Source organism: Eleutherodactylus coqui, chromosome 12, assembly GCF_035609145.1.
Source record: "Eleutherodactylus coqui strain aEleCoq1 chromosome 12, aEleCoq1.hap1, whole genome shotgun sequence".
Classification (NCBI taxonomy): domain Eukaryota; kingdom Metazoa; phylum Chordata; class Amphibia; order Anura; family Eleutherodactylidae; genus Eleutherodactylus; species Eleutherodactylus coqui.
The window spans coordinates 68,964,921-68,988,053 of record NC_089848.1 but is presented as its reverse complement, the minus strand read 5'-3'; the positions used below and the strand labels follow the sequence as shown (position 1 = coordinate 68,988,053).

General features: G+C 43.2%; 1 protein-coding gene across 1 annotated transcript in view; it reads right to left on the bottom strand.

Moving 5' to 3' along the window:
- Nucleotides 1-352: 352 nt before the first annotated feature.
- The window catches only part of LOC136586955 (ATP-binding cassette sub-family B member 5-like), a 47,792-nt gene continuing 25,011 nt past the window's right edge, over nucleotides 353-23,133 (bottom strand). The window contains exons 7-16 of the mRNA XM_066585314.1: nucleotides 21,699-21,776; nucleotides 21,521-21,604; nucleotides 20,112-20,315; nucleotides 18,038-18,138; nucleotides 17,782-17,922; nucleotides 6,386-6,542; nucleotides 5,889-6,086; nucleotides 1,920-2,126; nucleotides 1,050-1,196; nucleotides 353-894 (exon numbers count right to left, since the gene is read on the bottom strand). Of these exons, the coding sequence (XP_066441411.1) occupies nucleotides 697-894; nucleotides 1,050-1,196; nucleotides 1,920-2,126; nucleotides 5,889-6,086; nucleotides 6,386-6,542; nucleotides 17,782-17,922; nucleotides 18,038-18,138; nucleotides 20,112-20,315; nucleotides 21,521-21,604; nucleotides 21,699-21,776 (1,515 nt within the window). The 3' untranslated portion in view covers nucleotides 353-696. The remainder of the gene's footprint in view (nucleotides 895-1,049; nucleotides 1,197-1,919; nucleotides 2,127-5,888; nucleotides 6,087-6,385; nucleotides 6,543-17,781; nucleotides 17,923-18,037; nucleotides 18,139-20,111; nucleotides 20,316-21,520; nucleotides 21,605-21,698; nucleotides 21,777-23,133) is intronic.

Here is a 23,133-nt window from a genome sequence, read left to right as displayed (position 1 = left end):
GAAACCTGTCATCAAGTATATGCACCACAAACTAAGTTATGATCCTTATAGTTTGGGTGACATGGAGTCCTGGGAGCTTCTTTTCCTACTGACCTGGCCCCCGTCTCTGCTGTGCCAGTGCACACAGCAAGCTTGACTCTTTTCAGAAGGTTGTACACATACACTCCATAGAGATGAATGGGAATGCATGTGCACACCCTTCTAAAAAGGCACACTGACTTTGCCGGGGGACACAACAAGAACAGAGGCTCCCCGGACTCCATGTCACCTAAACTATAAGCAGTATAACTTATATTATGATGCTTATACTTGATGACCGATTCCCTATAAGAACAAAGCACAGTCAAGTGTTAAAGCTATAGATACCTTATTATAGTTATTTAAAAGGCAGAAAGGTGGTCTGCCTTATTCATTGTGATCCTCGTTGATCTATATAACCACAGTTTTTTTCATTTCCATTGAATAGAGACAACAGTTGAGTCTCAGTTGGGCCACAACACCCATAAGAGAGTCCTTTAACCCAAACTGGGATTGGTAAGACTCAACAATTTGTCCTCTTTGTACTGATGTTTGCTCTTCTTTATGCTGTTGGATTTAGAAGCAGTCTCCCATCCATGACTGCTAGGGTTGACTTCCTACACCACAATGGTATGCAGCGGGTTTTATATTCGGATTTCACCATATGGTTATTTGACATTACGTTATAGTTTGTGCATTCACAAGATCGTAATACTCCCCTCGGTGTGACAGAAGCTGTTGATGAGTTCCCTTTTCTATTACTTCCCCATTCTTCATAACGATAATGAGATCTGCATTCTGGACTGTGGACAGTCTATGAGCGATTAGGATACAAGTCCTTCCTTTCCGTGCTTGATCAAGTGCTTGTTGTACTACCTGACCATGACAGAAAAAGATAACATTCAAGTTTGACCAAAATAATTAGACCCACAATGAATACCCCCCCCCTCCCACCCAATCCTATGCCTGTTAGTGTTGGGTAATGAGGTATATAAACGAGTAGTAATAAAAAAATAATTTTTTATCCTAACCTTTTCACTTTCATTGTCCAGGGCTGAGGTGGCTTCATCAAGAAGCAGAACTTTTGGAGAGCGGATGAGAGCTCGGGCGATAGCGATTCTCTGCTTTTGGCCCCCAGACAACTGAGTACCTTTTCCTCCAACTCGAGTGTTATATTTCTGAGAGGTTAATTGTACATATTAGAAACAGCATATTAACAGCACAACAAGACCTCATGTACATGTGTGTATTACTGATCTGTGTTGTGCAAAGCTTCAGTATAGCAATGTTGAGAACACCCATGGGTGACACAATGCTGTTGAAAAAGTGTTTACTAATCTGGTTACACTGAAGAGGGAACTGAGTGTCTACAGAGAGCAAGTCGGTGGCCAAAAGCTTACCATGATATAAAAAGGTTGTCAAGTTGGAAACTACTGATTGCCTATCTTCAAAATAGGTCCTCAAAAGATCGGCTGTCCATCACATGGGACCCCCGACCATCAGCTGTTTACTGGTGCACTCGTGTTCTCAGCTGATTTGTGCAGGAAGTAGACAGCTCCGTTACCACTACAGTGACTTGGGTTGGTATGGCAGGCCAAGTCTCCATTTATTTTGTCAGGAACTTGGCCTGAAATAACAAGTTGAACCACTGCAGGGGGAACAAAATTGTCTGCTTCCTGTAGAAATCAGCTGAGCGCTCTGTTTAGGTGGACAATTGATCAACTGGGATCCCTGGTGATGGACCCACACAGATCAACTGTTGATGACCTATCCTGATGGTCTATCTAGATTGCTGGAGATTTTGTTCCTTTCCTCGGTCCTACATACTGTACACAGACCATAGAGACCATGGGTGCAAAGTGGATATATTTTTTGTAATGTAATCCTAGCCAAATATTTACCTCTGGCAGCTCTTCTATGAAGGAGTGAATATTTGCAGCTTTTGCAGCACGTTGTATCTCCTCCATAGGAACTTCACGGGAGTTGTCCCCATAGGCGATGTTTTCAGCAATACTGCGGTCAAACAGTACTGGTTCCTGGGATACAATTCCTATCTGATTTCTTAGCCACTGTACATTCAGGTTCTTGACTCCATTTTTGTCAAACAGCTGAAAACAAAGAGTTGATGGTTAAAGATTTTATAGAAAAAGTTATAACTAATAGTTATAAATTGTAATGTTGGTTGATTTCTAGAAAAATGTTCCTTTATGTGCCCAAGAAATCCAGATTTCACATTTTGAAAATGACTCCATAATCTCTTGGTGGAATTAAAGGGAACCTGTCACCCTGGAGCAACACCATAAACTAAGTTATGGTGCAGTTCCCGAGAGGTCATGGAGACCCAGGGGACATGTTTTTTTATACTTATTCACTCCCTTGTTCCCATGCAGTCACCTGGCGAAGATCGAATGCGGTTTGAAAATCTGATTCTCTTCAGAAGTCTATGGGAGAGCAAATGCTCAGTGGTCTAAAGAGAGTCCTTTTCAGAGTGTGCACAATTTTCACTGGGCTGCCGATGAGTATAGGAAACAAATCCCCCGATTCCTCTTCACCTCCTGGAACTACACCACAACTTAGTTTAAAGTGCTGTTTGAAGATGACAGGTTCCCTTTAAGTAGTGCTACAACCCCAAGCATACTAGGAAAATGTTGGGCAATGTGGTGATGTACAAGCCTAAACATAGGTATATAACACTTCCAGTCATATGTAAAGAACGTTTAATCATCATAATAAGAAGATATGCATTGTTCTGATACATTTGTGTGTATTTGCTATCAGCAAATGCTGAACTACCGATACAGACCAAATATTTCTCATAGGTGTATGTAATGCCATCAATTTTAATTGTATCCAGTCTAGTCTATCATCTGGGAGCTTAAAGGGAATCTGTCAGGTACTTTGAGTCCTATAAGCTAAGTTCATGGGCTCAAAGTAGCTGACCCACTGATTCCATGGATGTAAGTTATATACTTACCTTCCCCACCATTCCCCCAACTGTCATTGCTCAAACCCGCTGCTGCAATGCCTTAGCTTTAGACTGGAGAGCGGCCTGGAGGCTAAGGTGAACTGAGAGCAGTGCAAACCGCTTGTACTGGCGGATTCCTGTGCTGCGGTTAGCGGTCAGCATATGGAGACCCAGGACCCAAAGGACCCAATGAGCAAGAACCAAATTGCTATGATGAAAGGGTCCTGATAACTAAGAACTGAAGGGCAGGATGGGAGGCAATGGCCTACGAAGGAAAGAAAAACTTTAAAGAAGTATTACGAAGGTGGCAGATTGTTCCACCAGAGGATGATGGACATTGCTGTATCATCGAGACATGAGTGAGACTTGGCCTCAGTTGGGTGTGAATGCCATGTGACTTTAAGTTGTGCCCAGACCTGCGATGGGAAGGAATGGGATGTTTATGTGTTTCTTGGTGTCTAACACGTGTCTTGCTGAGAAAATGTAATGTAGCCGGGGATAGACCTGTGGTGCATGGTTAAAGTTGACATTACACTGTTGTGCATTTCATTGAAGGGACACAGCCCCGATGGGATGAAAGAAGATCTAGGCTACATGTACAGAAGTTCATTATGGCCTACGGCCATCTGAGGAAGTGGGGGAAGAGGGGGTTGGAGTGAATTGCTGTGGCCCGGATCAAGTCATTGTTCTTCCACTTGGTTCATAGGTAGCTTATGGCAGTTTTTCACTTGCATATGAGTATCACTTGATGATTTTTCACCCTTTGGTTATATATAATCTTCTGCCCCTGATTCTGATCATATATTTCAAACAGTTTCCTATTCTGAGGAGGGAGTTTGAGTCTTCCACTCATGTCCCTTGGAAATAGGGCAAATCTGTACTCTTATAGGTGTTTTACCTAATGGGTGCTTATTTGTCCCAGACAGCCTGCAATCTGGATTTTTAATCTTTAGCAAGTGAAAATAAATTTATATCTAATAAAAGTTATATTTTAGGGAAATTGGTATAGGGGTTAATGCCTCTGGCATATGTCTTCACTTTAAATTATTTATGACCCTTGCCGAGCTTCTAAGCCATTTTTTCTGATCAGTTGTTGTAAATTAGATAATAATCAAACCACATTATATTAGTAAGTGTAGTGGCCCAGAAGGCCCTGCAGAACACTCACGATACACTTGTCCTTTTTCACCTGTCTGGATACCATCCTTGGATCCAGAAGGTGCCGTCTGTAGGAGAGACCCTGTGTCTGCCCTTCTGCTCTAGTCATAGAGCTCAATTCTGATGTCAGCTGGCCTCCCACTGGCTGACAGTCAGGTTTAATCTTACTGGTTCAAGCCCAAGGGTGGGAAGCAAACATAGAGGTTCCTATGTAAGAGTGCGGCAGAGGGAGAGGTTATAAAAGGAAATGACGCCTTGCAGTTAGGCAGACTCAGCCAGGAGTGAGTGAGGAGAGGTTGTAGTTCCATAGTCATCGAGGAAGAGTATTCCAGCAGTTATCGTTTCCTAAGGTCGAGTGTGGTGATTAACCCACTCCCTTGGCATCTTACAGCAGAGAACACAGAAGATCCTCTCAGAGGTCCATCTTCATCTAAACCATGAGTTATAGCTACCTAGTAAAGCTCAAGCCCGGATTAGTATACAGCCACTTGTCTCTCTGTCTCAGCCAATCCTACAGTTAAATCCAACTCAATTAATCATCTGAATTCTATAGTTGGGAAAATTGTCTGTTAAAGGGGTTGTCCCGCGAAAGCAAGTGGGGTTATACACTTCTGTATGGCCATATTAATGCACTTTGTAATATACATCGTGCATTAAATATGAGCCATACAGAAGTTATTCACTTACCCACTCCGTAGCTGGCGTCCTCGTCTCCATGGCTCAGTCTAATTTCTGTGTCTTCTGGCTGCTTTAGACACGCTTGCGCTGTGCGGTCTTCTGCCTGGTGAATGGGGCTGCTCCGGCGCGCTCGTGCCGGAGAGCTGGTCTGCGCGTCATCATCATAGCTCCGCCTCCGTCACGTGGTGCCGATCAGCCAATTAGGTGGCTGTATCGGCAGTGGAACGCAAGGAAGGAGAAGACAATCCATGGTGCACCATGGGAGAAAACCGCCGTGCACCATTGGGAAAGGACCGGCGGCCATCTTTAAAAGAAGAAAAGAAGATGCTGCGCGAACGGGGATGCAGGTAAGTGATTTTTTTTTTTTAAATAACAAACGGGATTGATTTTAAAAGGGCAGAATGCGGGGGTAAGTAGAAAAAAAATTTGGATTTCGCCGCGGGACAACCCCTTTAAATCTAATCTTCAGTAATATGAGAGCGTTGAAGATAGAGTATTATCAAATCAATATTGCTCCATTCTTGAATATCTGTTATAAATACAGTTCCTAAGGATTGTAAAGTTAACCTCTTGCTGCAAAGTTCCAAAGTTAGTAAATCTGCTCACTCTCAGATTGCTAATCTAAACTGGACTGGTCTCCGTTATTTCTATGTCATCATTATTCGAACTAGAGTGTGGCGTCGCCGTGACAAGGTTTAGGCCTCCAGCCATACCTATAGTAAGTTCAATTGGGACGTTACATAATCAATGCAGAAATCCAGGGAATTTTTAAGAGTTCACTTATACTTTTTTTGCAACCAGAGGCATAACTTTAAGCTCCTGAACCCCAATGCAAAAGCTGTAACAGGGCCCCCAACTATAATGCTTTATTCATAGTACTGGGCTCCCTGTATGGAGAAGAGTGGCCTTATGGGCCCCCTAAGGCTCCTGGGCCGGGTTGCAACCGCATCCCCTATAGTTGCATCCCTGCTTGCAGCTGTATCATATCAGCAGATGATTTTACTGGATTTCCTCATTCAATAATTCACAAAGGTTATTCAATGATTCTGATGAAAGTCTGAGATCTTACCACCGCTCCTTGGTGTGGATCATAGAACCTCTGGAGAAGCTGAATAGAGGTGCTTTTCCCACATCCACTGCCGCCTACAAATGCCACCGTTTGTCCTCGGAGTATGGCAGCAGATAGCGATTTCAGCACAGGCACATCCGGGCGAGAGGGATAATTGAAGCAAACTTTTGATAAGCCCAAATTTCCGTCATAGTTTTCCTATTTGTAGAAAATATAAATTAATGTTAGAATCAACAAGCACATTATAAGGGTTAATAAATAGAGATGAGCGAGCACACGGAGGGGAGTGGGGGATAGCGAGGGGGAGAGTGAGAGAGATATCTCTCTCTCTACCCCCCGCTCACCCCCGCTGCCCCCCTGAATCTGCTCGGACCAGTATGCAGTTACTCGAGAAGAGCGATGCTCGCTCGAGTAACTGCCTTAAGCGAGCGTGCTCGCTTATCTCTATTAATAAACTGTCCCGACCCTTCCATACATACTGGCTGTCACTGACTTACCGGTTTCTCTCCCGCCGTGTTGTAGCTGTCAATAGACGGCTCGCTGTTGAATAAGCTAAACAGATGGGAAGCTGCAGATTTGGCTTTTGCATAATCTGGAGTGAAGGATAATATTTGGCCTATAATAATGGATCCGTACGCCAGGCAGCAAAACACACTGCAAAATATAGCAATTATTTTCATGAGAAGATAATCATTTTATTTAATCTCTAACCCCAAAAATAATTGCATTCATACATTTAAAAAAAATACATTATTTTAGCTAGTTGTATGTACTCTTATTATATTAGAATATAGATTTAGCTGTTAACATTATCTGATAATAGAAACATATTCACACCAACCTCAATGGTGATCATATATCTTTATGTATAGACAAAGACTATGATATTGATGTCCTATACTTAGGATAGATCATCAGTATAACATTGCGGGTCTGACACCCATGCCAATCAGCATTTCGAAGGGGCTGAGGGATGCGACCTCTTTAGTATATACCAAGCACCGCCTGGTATTGTAGCCAATCCCATTCACTTGAATGGGACTGAGCTGCAAAAAGGCCATGTGACTGATGAACCTGATGTTACAGGTCAAAGAAGAAGCCGTGATACAGCCTCTGTGAATTGCTGATTGGAGGAGGTGCTGTGAGTCAAACCCCCACCTATCTGAGATAACATATCCTATAGTAATTCATCAATATTTAAAGAGAGTCTGTCACCATAATTTTTGCACAGTAACACAATTTACTTTTACATGTGCGATGTCATGATGGACGCAGCAGTACCTTTATCTCCCTAAGGGCTCAGTCACACGGGTGCATCGGTGCCCAGGTGCGCCCGTGTGACTGAGCCCTCATAGCTTTTCCACTAAATAATGTCCCCTTCCTCGCTCAGTTACGTCTCCGGCTCCGTCTGCTGGAGATATCATGCATTCTCTCTTCCAAGTGTATAATGTATTACTAGGTTTATAAGATGGTGACAGACTCCCTTTAAGTCCCGGATAACATCTTTAATGTGCCTATTACAGTAAAGTATAAGAATATTAGATGCCACAAATAGGTATACTTATTATCTGTTGTACAAGTTTTCCAGTCTACAAAGTTGCAATTTTGGTGCATGCATCAAAATTTAAACTTTTTCCACTTTTACACCAGACCCCACCAATTTTGTAAAGTGGACACCACCTAGCATTTAGTGATGCAGCCATGTGCGGCCCTTCACATTTACTATAGTGTATGCCAGTGTAAGGGGTTAATTTAGTTGCTAAGCTATCAAAATACGAATAAATAGTTGAAATACACAATGTGCTTTGGTTAAGATAGTTTTCCCGGCCACCTGGTCCCTATCTAACTCCTCTGAAAATGTTCAAGGTTTTTCTGCTTATCTGTGGTACCTTCCCAGGACGTCCTGACTCCAAGTTTTCTCTTTGCAGTAGTTCATTAAGAAAGAATGTATTGTTGTAATAATATGCTGACGAGGAGATGCGCATGTCCGGCTGGACAGAGGTCCATGGTCTATATAATCTGATGTATTTGTTTGAATAAAGCAGAAGCCATATTGATCACACACTGTTTGTGTTGTCAGCGTGTCGTCTCTGACGAGTACTCGTTAATTGCTTATACCAATTTGGACCCAGGCAACATTAGCATTTGGTCTCCTTTGAAAAGTCCCCCTACAGTTACTTGGCGCCCAACGTGGGGCGGAATTTATTCTTTACCTGCAGCCGATATCTGACGACGCCAACTGCCAACACCACGGGACCAGGATCACGGGACCCCAGACTCCAAAAATCACCGGTGAAAGGTAGGCCCTTGTCTTGCCACTTTGATTCTGGGCTTCCCTGATTTTGGGCTCATCGTTGACAGAAGGTCAGTCGCTGCATGTATTTATAAGAATACTCCGCCATATTTTAACGTATGTGTTCATAAAACTGTAATAGACGGAAGAACTCATACCCTGTTGTTTTATGCCATGTTGCCTGAGGAAATTCTTGAAGTTTCCGTACTGATTGTTTGTATCACGTTGGCAATTATCTGTTTTTGTTGGCTTTGTTATAATATCACCAAAAGTTCCCTGAGAGGCGAAGTGGGGGCTCCCCTTAACCCCTTGAGTGGCGGGTTTCCTACCACCCTGTCGTGCCCACCAGGGCAGGTTTTTTAAAATGGTCTAATCATTGAATTTCAACTAATTTTGCAGTTGCGTCTCAAGAGCCATACATTTTTCATTTTTCCATTGACACAGCCATATAAGGGCTTGTTTTTTGCGGGACAAGTTGTGATTTTTTAAACAGGGGGGAGGAAAAAAAGAAATGGGGAAAAAAGAAAAATGGGGCCATGTCATTAAAGGGTTAAATAATGTATTAACTTCCTTCTCTGGGTCATTACGACGCATGGATACCACATGTGTGATTATATTTTTGATTTTTTACAAAGTAAAGGGAGAAAAGTGTTTTTATTATTTTTTTTATAATTTTTCTTCTTTTTTTTTTTTTCTTTTGTCCCTTTAGGGGACTTCCACAGCGACCCATCAGGACCCCCTGATCACATTCCAGGGGTCCGATGGTGACAGCCCTTTACATGCTGCAGTGACAGCCCTTTACATGCTGCAGTCACATAGACTGCAGCATGTAAAGGGTTAACACAGCAGAGATCGGAGGTTTTCTCCGATCTCTGCTGTAAGAGCTAGAACCTAGCTGTCCTCTGACAGCTAACAACCAGCTCTCCCTGCCACAGAGACCATCGGCTTGCTTCTGACAAGCCGATGGTCTCTATGGCAACCTGTAAACAAACCAGGAGGTTGCCGGCATGTCGGCAAAGTCTTCTGCTGGTTTTTCAAAGCCCTTGCACTGCTCTGTGTGTGTCTGTGCAGGCAGAGCACAGTGCCACAGCTTGTGGCATTGTGCTCTGCAGCTCCCATAGTGATACATAGCCCGGAAATCTTCCGGGCTATGTTGCTATGAGCAGTGGAGCTCGTCCCGGAAAATTTCTGGGCGTGCCACTCAAGCGGTTAACCCTCCGAAGCAATCGGTGTGATTGCTGGAAGACGCTGTAAAACTATTCCAGGACAAGGAAGACGGTGTGTCCTCCTATAAAGTACTGTGTGATATAGTGTCCTGTATACTTAGTGAAGAATAGTGAGCATATTAAGATAGGGGCAGGATGGTCTAAAACCTATTTTACCCCTATAGGAGTGAGGGGAAGGGGAGGATATCGGTAGGTAAGCCTATAAGATATCAGAGACGCCGGTTTAGAAAATAGAACAGACAATATGAGAAACGTTCAAGGCAAGGAGTATGCCTATATGGGAACATCTAGAGAAATAGCAAAGGTCAGACAAAGCAAGTTAGCCGTGGGGAGAGAATGTAGCGAATTGTTGAGAAAAGCAGGTGTTTTAGAATTTTGGGAGTCTTCAACTAGCAAGTTTGGGAAAGATTCAGAGATAGTTAAAGGTTGGATAAAAGTATGTTAGACAGATGGATTGAGGCAAGTGTAGATACGGCAGTTATCAGAGAAAGGGAATCCTTTATAGTTTGTGTTCCTTTGGGACATAAAGCAAGTTCATGCAGAATCTGTGGATAATTATGTGACAAATAACCAATATTGTTTGTCTTGTATGTCTTGGTGTTATGTAATCTAACCTTTGTTATATGTCTTAGTCTTCTATAAGAAAGAGCAAGAAAGTTATGCCCCACTCACATCGGGGGCTTTTAAGAATAACAAGAGTTAAAAATGCTGCGCTGTCAGAAGCGCTTAGCATGTTGTCTCTTTTATGTGTTTAACTATTCCGTCTGTGTTTGATAGTCTGTGCAGAGAAATATACCTCTTATAATTACTAATGGTTAATGTTGTTAAAGTCTGAATGTTCTGGCTGCTTTCCAAAAATCTGTTTCATAGAGAGATAAAATTCAAAGTCATAGAAGAAAGACAGACGTTGATAAAATAAGAGACTTGTAATGAATTACGTGAATTATACGGTTTTAAAAATAGAAAACATATAGGGATTTTAAGGTATATTTTTGCTTTTTGGGTAAATGTCAGTTCTGTGATTGGTTGAATGTCTGTATCACTGCTAAATACTGTTGGTACTGTACTGTCTTTGAGAGAATGTTCTGTAGGAGAAACACGCAAACGGCCATACCTGTACTTACACCTGCTGCCAAACTCCGCACCTTTCTGGGCCTTGTTTCATACTGCCGCCCATGGATCCACTCTGTTTCTTCTCTTATGCAACTACTCTATGACTGTCTTTCAATCATTCTTTTCTCTCTCTCACCCCTGAAGCTCATTTCTCACCCTTTTACACTTTATCATTTATTCTTTTCTGTACTGAATTTTCTGGCCATGTGACGACAGTATTGGCACCAAAGCACGGAGGACAACCACGGCCACTTGGATACTACTCCATGAGGCTGGATCCAGTGGCTCGAGGAGCTTCCTCATGTGTGTGTGCGGTGGCAGCGGTAAAGGCAATGGTTGACAAATCTTCGGAGTTGGTATTGAACTACCCCTAGTGGTCCTCACCCCCCCCATGACACCCGGAGCATATACACGCAAGTGCAACCCAAGCACTTATTTCTGGACCGTCAAATCCAGCTACAATGTGCTCTTGTCATTCTTTTCACTGTTGTTACTACCTTGAACCCGGCTAGTCTTCTTCCGATTAAGTACCCTAGTTCAAAGGGGGAGGGGAGGAGAAGACAGGTGATCTAAGTGTTGCAGGTCAGCTATTTTAAAATTTCTTTTTTTTTTACAAAGTTCTGATCTATTTGAAATAGAATACCAGCCTGATTGTCTAGCGGTAATCGGTGCAAGGGGTTTCAGGAGTGCCAATTCAGCTGGCAGAAACTGAACCGCTTGAGGTACTGTTTAAAGGGCCACGATGCCTCACGCGCTTCCTTGTGCTGGAAGGTCCTGAAAGCATATTGGGAACTGACGTGATGGGACCCTTGGGATGTTGTATCAAACTTCACCCGTCCGGTGAGGCTCGTATACACCCCGGGTCTGAAAGTCACCCGACCTTCTGTCGGATGGCAGCAGACCAAGCGACACCTCTCCCTGTCCTCACTCTTACGCACGCAGAGGAACAAGCTCTTAGCCCCCTTGGTCCGTCAGTACCCCCTGGCACATGTCCAGGAAGATGCAATTGCAGACACTGTCTCTTCTTTATGTTAACTTAAAGCCCTTAAGGAATGTGTCTTCCCAGCCAATACCCCTTTTGCTCCCCATTAACAGAAAGAGTTTAAAGGGCCAGCCAGACTGTCAGTATTTGTTTGCATTTATTTTCAGAGGAAAGCAGTACTGTTGGACAGTGCTGCCATAAGGGGCACAGAATAGCCCAAAACCAGTTCACCAGATGCATGAAGCTGGTATTAGACGCCTGGCCAATTCCCGAGGGCACCGCCCTCTTGTAATATGTTGATGACTTACTTTTGTGTGCTCCTGACCCAAATAGTTGCCTCAATGCATCACTAAGCCTTTTGTGTTTCCTCCATCAGAGTAGAATGGCTGCAAAGCTAGCAAAGACAAATTTCAGTTCTGCAAATCTCACGTAGTGTTCCTGGGCCACTGCCTAGGTCCAGGTACTAGACACCTGACGCCGGAACGCACGAAGGTAGTAAGTGACATGCAACTTCCCACCTCCCATGCTCAGTTGCGTACCTTTTTGGGACTGGACTCATATTGGCGGTCGTGGACACGCTCTGCCTCCATGACCATGCAGCCTCTGTACAACTGTTTGGGTTCACGGCCATTTGCCCTGACCCCGCAGGGAAAGTACAGAGAACCAGTGCACCCGCACTGGAGCTGCCAGACTATGACAAACCTTTCCAGATGTACGTCACTGAGATGGCGGGACGCGCCACCGCTGTACTGACACAAATGCATAGTGACAAAAAGCGACCTGTAGCATACTACAGTGCCCATCTTGACGCGGTGGCTAGAGGGTCTCTATCATGCGTCCGAGCGGTTCTAGCAGTCCAGGCACTACTGGACAAAAGTTCTGACGTTGTCCTAGATCACACCATGGTGATCTACAGCCCCCATGACATACATGGTATCCTGACTCAGGTAAGCCGTAGACATCTGTCTCTTGCCAGACAGATACAATGGAACTCTCAGTACATTCCTCCTCGAACATCTCAAGCCAAAGGTGCACCACCTTGAATCCAGCCACCTTACTTCCATTAGGTGATGTAGATTCAAATGGGGGAGGGGGGGAGTAAGTACAGGGGATCAGTTGTTTTACAACTCCCTGACTGACGAACAGGAGGCATTTGACATCGGAAACCAGCATGACTGTGCGGCCCTCATGGCCCAGGAAACGGCTGGGTTTGCGCATGTCACAGACAAGCCCCTGCAGAACCCCCAGTTTGAGCTGTTTGTGGATGGATCTAGATACCTAAATGACGAGGGAAGGTTTGTAACAGGTTTAACAGTGGTCACACAACAAGATGTCCTAAAAGCAGAATGCCCCCGCATGTCTCAGCACAAGAGGCGGAACTGAAGGCCCTCACTGAGGCGTGTAGAGTGGCAAAAGGCAAGACGGCAAACATTTACACTGACTCCCGGTATGCATTTGGCATAGCTCATGATTACGGCCCAACATGGAAGGCCAGACAGTTTTTTTTTACCTCAGTAGGACAGCCAATTAAGAATGGTGCAGCGGTGCAGAGTCTCACGAAGGCCCTACTTCTACCTGACAAAGTGGAAAGCTCACACCAATTCCTACACCAGAGAAACAAGAGGCAACGCCATCACAGGCCACACAGCAAAGGCAGTGGCCCTCAAGCCATGGAAGAAAAGAAGAAAAGAAGAATTTAACAATAACTTTGGACTTTGACTAAACTTTGGACTTTGATAAAAACTTTGGACTTTGATATAAACTTGGACTTTGATATGCTAAAGACTTTACAGTTACAAGCCAGCAAGGAAGAAAAAGACAAATGGACTAGATATGGGAGCAGCAGAAATGAGACGGCGTATGGCGAACAGTCAACAGCACTTGCCTACCACGGTCCTTGTGCCCCATGATGGCCCAGCTGATGCACGGAAAGACACACCTATCAAAGCAGCAATGATGTCGACGCTTGAACGAGGACGGGTGGCTCCTGGGTTTTCTGTAGCTGCTGCATCATCTGTCCAATTTTGCATGATCTTTGCCGTAAGCAACAGGGCAGAAGTAAATTTGCCACATAACACTTGCCTAGACCACTCTACCCATTTCAGGGATTGCAAATTGACTACACTCAGCTCCCACTTGCTGGGAAGTATGAATATGTGCTTGTTGTTGTTGATTTCTTTTCAGGTCGGAGACCTACCCTGTTACCAAAGTAAATAAGCAGGTAATCGCACAGGAGCTCATGAATGAGGTAATCTGCAGATATGGGGCACTGGAGGTGATTGACTCAAACAAAGGTACACATTTTACAGGTAAAGTGATGCGAGAGGTGATGTCAGCCCTTGGGGTGGAACAAGCGCTTCACACTCCATACCACCCGCAGAGTTTAGACAAAGTTAAAAGACTAAATGGTACGCTTAAGTTAAAAGAAGTGTTGTTTGGCTCTATGCCAAGATTGGGGCTGTATCATCCACAGGCCCTACAGCAGGGCTATGACATAGTAGCCGGATATGTAAAGCACCTGTGTGACCAACTAACAGTAACCCAGAATCTAGTCTTTTTCTCCCATTCCAGACCCAGACAACTTAAAGGAATCTCACTCCCTACAACCTGGAGACTGGGTGGTCGTAAAGAGGCGTGTCCGGAAATCCCTAGGGCCCAGATTCAAGGGGCCCTATCAGGTCCTGCTGACCACACCTACTTCGGTGAAAGTTGAAGGAACTGTTGCTTGTCTTGGGACTAATGGGACTTTTTCACGCCCTACTTTGCCCCCCCCCCATGAGAAGGAAAACTAAGGACATTTTGTTTATTGATGGACTTTTGGACTCCTGACTAAGGACATTTTGTTTATTGATGGACTTTTGGACTCCTCACTCCATACTTCGTCCTTATGAGAGGGTGCAAAATGACAATGCCCAGAACCACTTTGTTAGACACCACCAAATACTGGTAGATGGACTGAACACCTCACAGGTGAAAGACTGTTGGACTTGTACACACACCTGATGCCGCTAGTTTTCCTTTCTTGGCTGTTCCTGTTCTGTCGAAAGAACTGTTTGCATGGACAAATGAAAACTCAGAAACCAGAGATAGCTGGTGGGGTAACACATTTAGTTCTTTGAACCCTGCCAATTGGTTTTCTGGTTTAGGAGGTTGGTTCATGGGGATTCTACAAAGTATATTACAAATTGTGATGATTTTATTATGCATATATCTATATATATAAAATTGAATGTATGTCTGTATGCGTGCGTGCGTGCGTGTCTGTTTGTCCTTTATGCGCTACTACACCATTCATCCGATCGCCATGAAACTTTGGGAAGTTGTTGAGTACACTCCTGGGAAGATTATAGGCATAGTACAACTATCCTACGATAAATGGCGCGCGCGCGAGCGTCGTCGAAAGTTACCACCCCCCCACGTAGATCGAATAAGTAAGCCACCTGCTATTGTGATGTCATCACTGATGTCATCAACATCGGACGCCCTTGAACATGCCCCAGCATGTTCTATAAAGCTGCATTGTGATGTCATTAAGGCTCTATTATGACACGTACAGCTTGGAACCACTAGAGCACGCCAGCCAATTACCATTGGAGTTGGAAGTGGGTAAACAAGTACTAGGATATCTTCCTAAGAAGCCACAGCAGCCGGATAAATTGTATGTTCCACCCAACGGCTATTTTATTCAGCCTGCAAGGGGGAAGAGCAGCGGCCTACAAAATCTCATTCAGGTAGGTAGGTTCAGTTCTTGGAGGTTGGGGAATGCTTATGGGCAAGGCCCTATGTCTCATCCCAACTCGATTATTCAATTCTAAGCGCAAAAGAATTAGCGTCCAAATTTTATGTACGGAATTTAATTCTCTCACTTCCCAATGTCATAGAAACTTGAAATTTGGCACGAGCATTGATTATGTCATAAATAGGAAAAGTTAATGGGTCCCAACTCGATTATTCAATTCAAAGCGCCAAAGAATTAGCGTTCAAATTTTACGTACGGAATCTAATTCTCTCATTTCCTGATGTCATAGATAGATAGATAGATAGATAGATAGATAGATAGATAGATAGACTGTATGCAATAACCCTGATAGATAGATAGATTGATAGACTGTATGCAATGACACGTACAGCTTGAAACCATAAATACTAGAGCACGCCAGCCACAGCAGCCGGATAAATTGGATGTTCCACACAACGGCTATTTTATTCAGCCTGCAAGGGGGAAGCAGCGGCCTACAAAATCTCAGTGGTCGCTGCTGCCGTCATCTAGATATATAAAAACGAATGTATGTATGTATGTCTGTCTTCGCAGCAACGCGCGACGGGTACGCTAGTATAGCTATAAAAATAGTAATCTCATGTGTTAACAAATGTAGTGAAAAGGCTTTTGCTAAACTATTAACCCAGATGGACTTTGGGACCACCACATGACTCTAGGGAATCTGGAAGGAGCTGGCACCACTCGGGTGAAGTACCTAGCATGATGGTGGACCCTATGTCCAAATGGGGGAATATGTAAGGGGTTAATTTAGTTGCTAAGCTATCAAAATACGAATAATTAGTTGAAATACAAAATGTGCTTTGGTTAAGATAGTTTTCCCGGCCACCTGGTCCCTATCTAACTCCTATGAAAATGTTCAAGGTTTTTCTGCTTATCTGTGGTACCTTCCCAGGACGTCCTGACTCCAAGTTTTCTCTTTGCAGTAGTTCATTAAGAAAGAATGTATTGTTGTAATAATATGCTGACGAGGAGATGCGCATGTCCGGCTGGACAGAGGTCCATGGTCTATATAATCTGATGTATTTGTTTGAATAAAGCAGAAGCCATATTGATCACACACTGTTTGTGTTGTCAGCGTGTCTTCTCTGACGAGTACTCGTTAATTGCTTATACCAATTTGGACCCAGGCAACATTAGCATTTGGTCTCCTTTGAAAAGACCCCCTACAGTTACTTGGCGCCCAACGTGGGGCGGAATTTATTCTTTACCTGCAGCCGATCTGATCTGCTCACACTGAACGTTTTAGGGCCCATTTAGACGCAGCGATTCTCGCTCAAAAGTCGCTCAAAAGACATCTTTTGAGCAATAATCATTGTGTGCATTTACACTGCAAGATGATCGCTCAAAAGTCGCTCAAAAGTCGTAGTATACAGCGGAGTTCTCTAAACGGGGTATGCAGAAGACAAATGGGTCCGCTTGTCCTCTGTATACAGGTGCTGTGTTCATAGAGAGCTCAGCTGTATACCAGCTGATCGCTTTGAGCGGGGTATACAGAAGATAGCATGAGCGCTCTGGAGATACTCTGGCTGTGTTCTCCGAGGGGGATACCAGCTGAAAAAATAGTATCAGCGGTATCCCGCTGAGAACTCAGTGCGGAGCACTGACAAGGCTCATCGTTCTCTTTCAGCTTGCTGAAAGAATACGATGAATCACTCGTTAACGAAAACTGCATGATGTCCGTGCAGTTAGACCCAACGATTCTCACTCAAAAGACGGGTTTGAGCGATTTTTTTTTTTTTTGTGAGAATCGTTGGGTCTAAATGGGCCCTTAGGTATATTTGTCATTATACTCTTGGATTACTCCCAGAGTAATCTGTGAGATCATAGAGTGAATCATGTGACCTGCTGGAGTGTAGAGTGCTCCAGCAGATGCAATGATGAACAAGTTGAGTACCAGCAGCCATATAACACATCATGTGACCAGAAGTCTGAAGCAGATGAAACCTAGTTATTTTGAATTATTTATCCATCAGTAGCAACAAGCTGAACTTTAATGTTCACTTGTTCAGATAAAAACTCTGCAGTGAACCTACAAAATGCTATAACCTATACATGTTTCTATCATCAGTCTATACATGCTTCTAAATAATCATCAGACAGAGAATTAACTTCTGATTGGTACATTTGTGCTGCTTCTACACCCATCTCAATGTTGCACAACTGTCTGTCCAGGACAAATTGGATCACAGCTATTGCACTGGGTGCTGACATTTCGATGCTCTGCTTTCAACCCTACTTTTGGATGGAGCACAGCTAGCACACTCTGAGCATGCTCTGTGCAGTGTACTCCAGTAATGATGAGCATCCAGAGCATGTGTTCCAGAGATGCTCATGGCAATTACGAACTGGCAGAGCATGTTTTCTACACCCCAAGGATACTCGTAGCACAATGATGAATATGCCTTTTGTAAATTCTATACGATACAGCAGCAAAAGATAGGATTGGCCAGTTATCCTAATGATTTCTACTATAAACACATACAAATAATAATTCTTACAGAATTGTGTCCGCTGGTTTCATCCTTTCAACTTCTATCAAAAAAGCCCCGAAACGGTAGCAGGCAGCATAGGTGAAATGGATGAAGGATTGGCTGAATGCAAAACTGATGCCATACGTCTGAGCCTTGCGCTTAGCGTTCCTAAAATATATCAATTTAAAGACAATGTTAATAGAATAAGAGTCCAATAAATCCTGAACTTTAAGCTGACAAAATTAAATGTAACAATCTAATAATAATGTAAATATCTTCTGACTTGTAGGGTTTCTGTAAGCTGTCACTATACATTTCTTCAAACGTCTTCTCTCTAGTCAATGATGCCACTGTCCGAATGTTGTCCACTGCTTCAGTTGCGATCTATTAAATTTAGCAAGAACAGAAAAAGATTTATGCATGACAATATATTTCCGGTTAATGAAATAAGAAATTGTCTTCTATTTGCCATATTCATCAGTACGCTCTCAAAAACATTCGTGCACATCCATAAGTTAGTGCTCTGGGTTTTATATATCACAATATAAACTAAACGTATGTGGAAACATTAAAGGAGAATTCTTGGCAAAAAAAAAATTGATGACCTATCCTAAGGATAGGTCATCAATAGTTAAATGCCAGGGACCCACCACATAGGATCCCCGTCGATCACGTGATCACCCGGTTGGCTGTCAGTGCGGTGGGCTGGATGTGCATCATAGTAAACGGCACCAAAAGAGGCCTAGCTGACTTCATCAATAAGAGCTGAAATGGCTATTACACTTTCGTATCTGACCCCGGTGTTGGAGGCGGAAATGCAGAAAGTAATAACCAGCTTCTGTGGCTATTAATTTGAATGTTACTGAAGTCAGCTAGGGCACTTTTGCTGCTGCCTACTATGACACACATCCGGTCCATTGCACTGACCGTCGGGCAGGAGATCAGATGATCACTGGGGATCCCATGCGGCGGGCCTCCCGCAATTAACCATTGATGACCTATCTTAAGGATTTAACTAAGAACAATATGGTAGTAAAATGGATTTCCCATCACAGAATGCGATGGCAAATTGATAAGATATACTGTCACTTTCTGATACTGGGAGACCCAAGATACCGAGAATGAAGGAACCACAATGTTAAATTAGCCCTGCAGCTTCTTCAGAGATCTATTCCAGTCCACCAACTTGCTGTGCAAGGAATCGCAGCATTGTTAATTACTTGTGCACAGTGGATGTGTAGGAGCAACACTGTGCAGGAATTAACTATGAAAGGGCCACAGGGATGAAAGAGTTATACCCTATTCTTTTTTTGAATTAGTGAAGGTCCTTTCAGTTGCCCCCACCCTGTAATCAGGGTGATGGCATATCCTAGCGATCCCTTCCTGTGATGGAAAAACCCTTTTAAAGTATTTATCTTGAATCACTCTTTAAAGGGGTATTCCAGGACTTTGTTAACTTTGTTGTATAGATGACCATTGGGTCATCAAAAGGTGATAAGCAGAGACTAACAACTCAGTTCCCCGACGTTTAGCTGATTCTTGGCACCGCTGTCACCATGGTCAGGGGAGGAAGCAGAAAGAACTGACCGTAGCGCAGTTACCTGGGTTGGTATTGCAGCACACTCTGGCTGAATTCAATGGGTTCTGTGCCTACAATACCAACCCTTGCAGCAGCATTATGCCAGTGCTTTTTGCTTCCTCCACTGACCAAAGCAACAGCGGTACCAGAATCAGCTGTTTAGTGGGGATCTAAGCTGTGGTACATATTTGAAAAAAAACCCAAATATTTAAATAAACATGGAATAGTTGGTATTGAAATGTGCCTATGAGCATAGAAATATAAGAGTACTTAGAACTGTGAATAATAGGCATAGGGGACAGCAGGTAGTGAAATAATTAGGTAAATTGACGGAAGTATGATTTGAGTGCACCACATATCCTGAAATAACCAAGAGGGGTTAGAATGGCCTAATAGTGTTGGACGAGGCTAGAGAATCAGGAAGTAATAATAATAATCTTTATTTGTATAGCGCCAACTTATTCTGCAGGAAGTCATAGATATCCATGAGAGCTACTCTGTAAAGATACAAAATTTGCGCAAGGCACCCCAGATCAGATAAAAATGCGTGAAAGAATGGTCTGCAAGGGCAGCTGCCTCTTCAATGAGATGTAACTGGTCTACCTTCATCAACTAGTTATTCACAGAAGGACATTATAAAGTCTTCCAAAGAGGAGGAAATAGAAGTTTGGCATCGGCCAACAGAAACGATAATATAACATACAGTATATAAGTAAGTATTAGTCCTATATTGCAGTTTACATGCAGCATTCATTTTAATGTAGCCTGGAATAATTACCTTCCCAGCCTGTTGGAGCTGCTTTTTATCTCGATTAGCGAAGCCAGTTAGTGCTCTGGTCTCAAGAAGTCCAGTGACCACAAGAACAGGAGTCAGGGCTAGAACCAGCAATGTCATTTCCCATCCAAAAATTAAAGAGATAACGATTCCTACTCCCATTGTGGAAAAGCCTTGAGTGATCAGCCCAAGTCTGGAGCCAGTTGCCTGAATAAAATGGAATTCACAAACAAAAATTCTAAATGAAATTTAAATCCTATCTAGTAGGTTTATAACAATATTACTATTCTGTATTGGATAACCTCGTCTGGAACCATTATCCAAAGTATTTCATCCAATGAAAAGCATTTACTGATTTGTATAGACTTCAAAAAAAATCTGCTATGGGAATATCTACAATATTCCTATAAAAATACGTACTTGTATGTGTTATTGACTACATATGTCATCTTTACCGTGAGATGATCTCTGGGGGCTTCACATATATTTGAAAGGGGGGCATTACTATGCCCCACTAGAATGTTACAAGCTCTTTTTGGTTTAGACAAAACTACGTAGTTTCTTACACAAAGGCACAGCACTCTTACCAGTTACTGTAATTTTACATAGTATATAAGCATAATGGTTACAGTCTCTAGAGGAGGTACTATAAATGTGATGGTTTCTCTCACACTTGGTGGGAAAATACTCTTGAACAGGAGAAAAACTTCACATTCGATACAGTATAATGCCCATGACAAGTTATAGAAGTCGGTATGTACCCTACCACCTCTACTTTCTACCTTGCTGGCATAACCTCCTACCTGCCTGGCTGTAGCAGTGTTGTTATACAAGCATCAGAGTTCGTTAATTGGAACTGTTACTCGTTTGCAATAAAGTTGTGCTTTCTGGAGCATCTAATATGAGTCAGCATGGAATTTGTCCTACAGATGGATACAGCTGCACCAAGACTATTGTTAAAGTTCTCCCTGACTTTATCTGACAATTGGTAGGCCCTCATTTCACTGCTCCTGTCCTGCACTCCTAATAATATTGTTCCCACAGACAAGCTCCATCATATCACCACAAATCCTTCAAGGGTCAGGTTGCGCCCAAGAAGGCTGATGGCCCTTGATGGACCTAAAGAACCCCCTGCCACATAAGAAGCACTAGTAGTATAAGTGGCACAAGGTAGGTGGAAGGGCTTTTTATAGACTTTGCATTTGGACCCAGGAGCTTTAAAAGGTGCACCCTAAAAGTGTAATGGGTGTAACACTCATGGTCTTATCTAAATCTGGGTTTTGGTTTCCTTTGCTGCCAATTGCAAACTTTGATATGTATTTTGAATGCTTTATGGTAAAAAATAGTTTTTAGAACAGTCAATCATTTATAAAACTAAATTTCAAATTCATTGAATGGCCATGTCTACTTACAGTATGTATCTGAGAAGCATCTGTGGCAAGTCTGGTTGTTAAAGCTCCTGTGCTGTTTTTCTTGTCATCAAACCATGACATTTCCTTTAGAGTACAAAAAGACAACATATTGCATATCTAATAACCACATATAAACACAAGACTCACAACATTAGGTAGTATTCCTTCTCAAACTAACCTGACGCAGCATAGATTTAAATGCCATTTGTCTAAGCCGCATGGTAAGAACTTCCCCTGATCTTCCAAACATGAAACCCTAATAAAAAAAGTACATAATCTGTTATAACTACTGTATACAGGACAATAAATAGCATAAAACAGTATAAACAATGCCTTCAGTTGGCAACTATTATTTTATAGTCACATATCATATTAATTTGATATTATAGTGGGGTTCTATGCTCAGAACTCCCCACCATGAGATAGAATGAAGATCTGCTCTGTACTGGCAGCTCCTTCTCTGGTGGACCTGGTCTGTCCATGCATTCCATGGTCGGCCAATCATTACATATCAACGGCACCAGGGAAAATGTTTAGCTACTGTAGAGGTGGCTTTCCCTGGCGATAACAGCAGATCACAGGAAGTTGGAGAGACAATCTCTTTGAATCTGTGAATATAAAACTTTATAGATACAAAAATGTGTCTGAAAAGGACATTTTTTGTATACATAAATTAAGAGGTTTTCCAGGGAAAAACTATTCATGACCTCTCCTCGGGATAGGTCATCAATAGTTAATCAGCTAGGGTCCGCCGCTAGGGACCTCGGCTGAACAGCTGATTGGGTGCCCACTGTCAGTGCCGCTACCTCAGCTTGTAGTGATGCTTACAGTGGACACACGATCATCTGATAGGCTGGGGACCCAAGCTGATGACCTATTTTGGGGACAGGTCATGAGTAGTATTAGGCTGGAAAACCCTTTAATTTTGATGGACAGTGGGTGCCTATTTTCTTACGTTTAATTAAAACATCAAGGGCTCATACACAGGCCACTGTTGCTTGCATTGATCCTATATGGTGGAAGACAGAATCCCTTCATTATTCTTGATATTGATCCTGGAACAGGCCACAATTTTTCAACAATACCTTTATGTGACTCATAATGAAATCAGAGGCCGATGGAGCTACAGAACATACCAGTGATGCCGAACCCTATAGAGACCGAGTGCCCAAACTGCTACCCAAAACCCACTAATTTACTGCAAAGTGCCAGCATGTCAGGGGGCGGTGCTGATCACAACGTATGATTTTACCCCCGTCGTTCTAAAAAGGACAGGGCCGCTTTAAAATAGACAGCGTGCAGATTTTGACTGCTTTTTGGACGCAGCAGCCCGCAGTGTCACAATGACTCCTCCCCCCACAGTGGCCCCCAGTATCACAGTGACCCCCCCACACAGCGGCCTCCAGTATGTCAGTGACCCCGCCCCACAGTGGCCCCCAGTATCACAGTGACCCCCCACAGCAGCCATCAGTAATAATTGTGACCCCCCACAGCGGCTAGCAGTAATAATAGTGACACCCCACAGCGGCCCCCAGTAATAATAGTGACACCCCAAAGCGACCCGCAGTAATAATAGTGACATCCCACAGTGGCCCCCAGTAATAATAGTGATA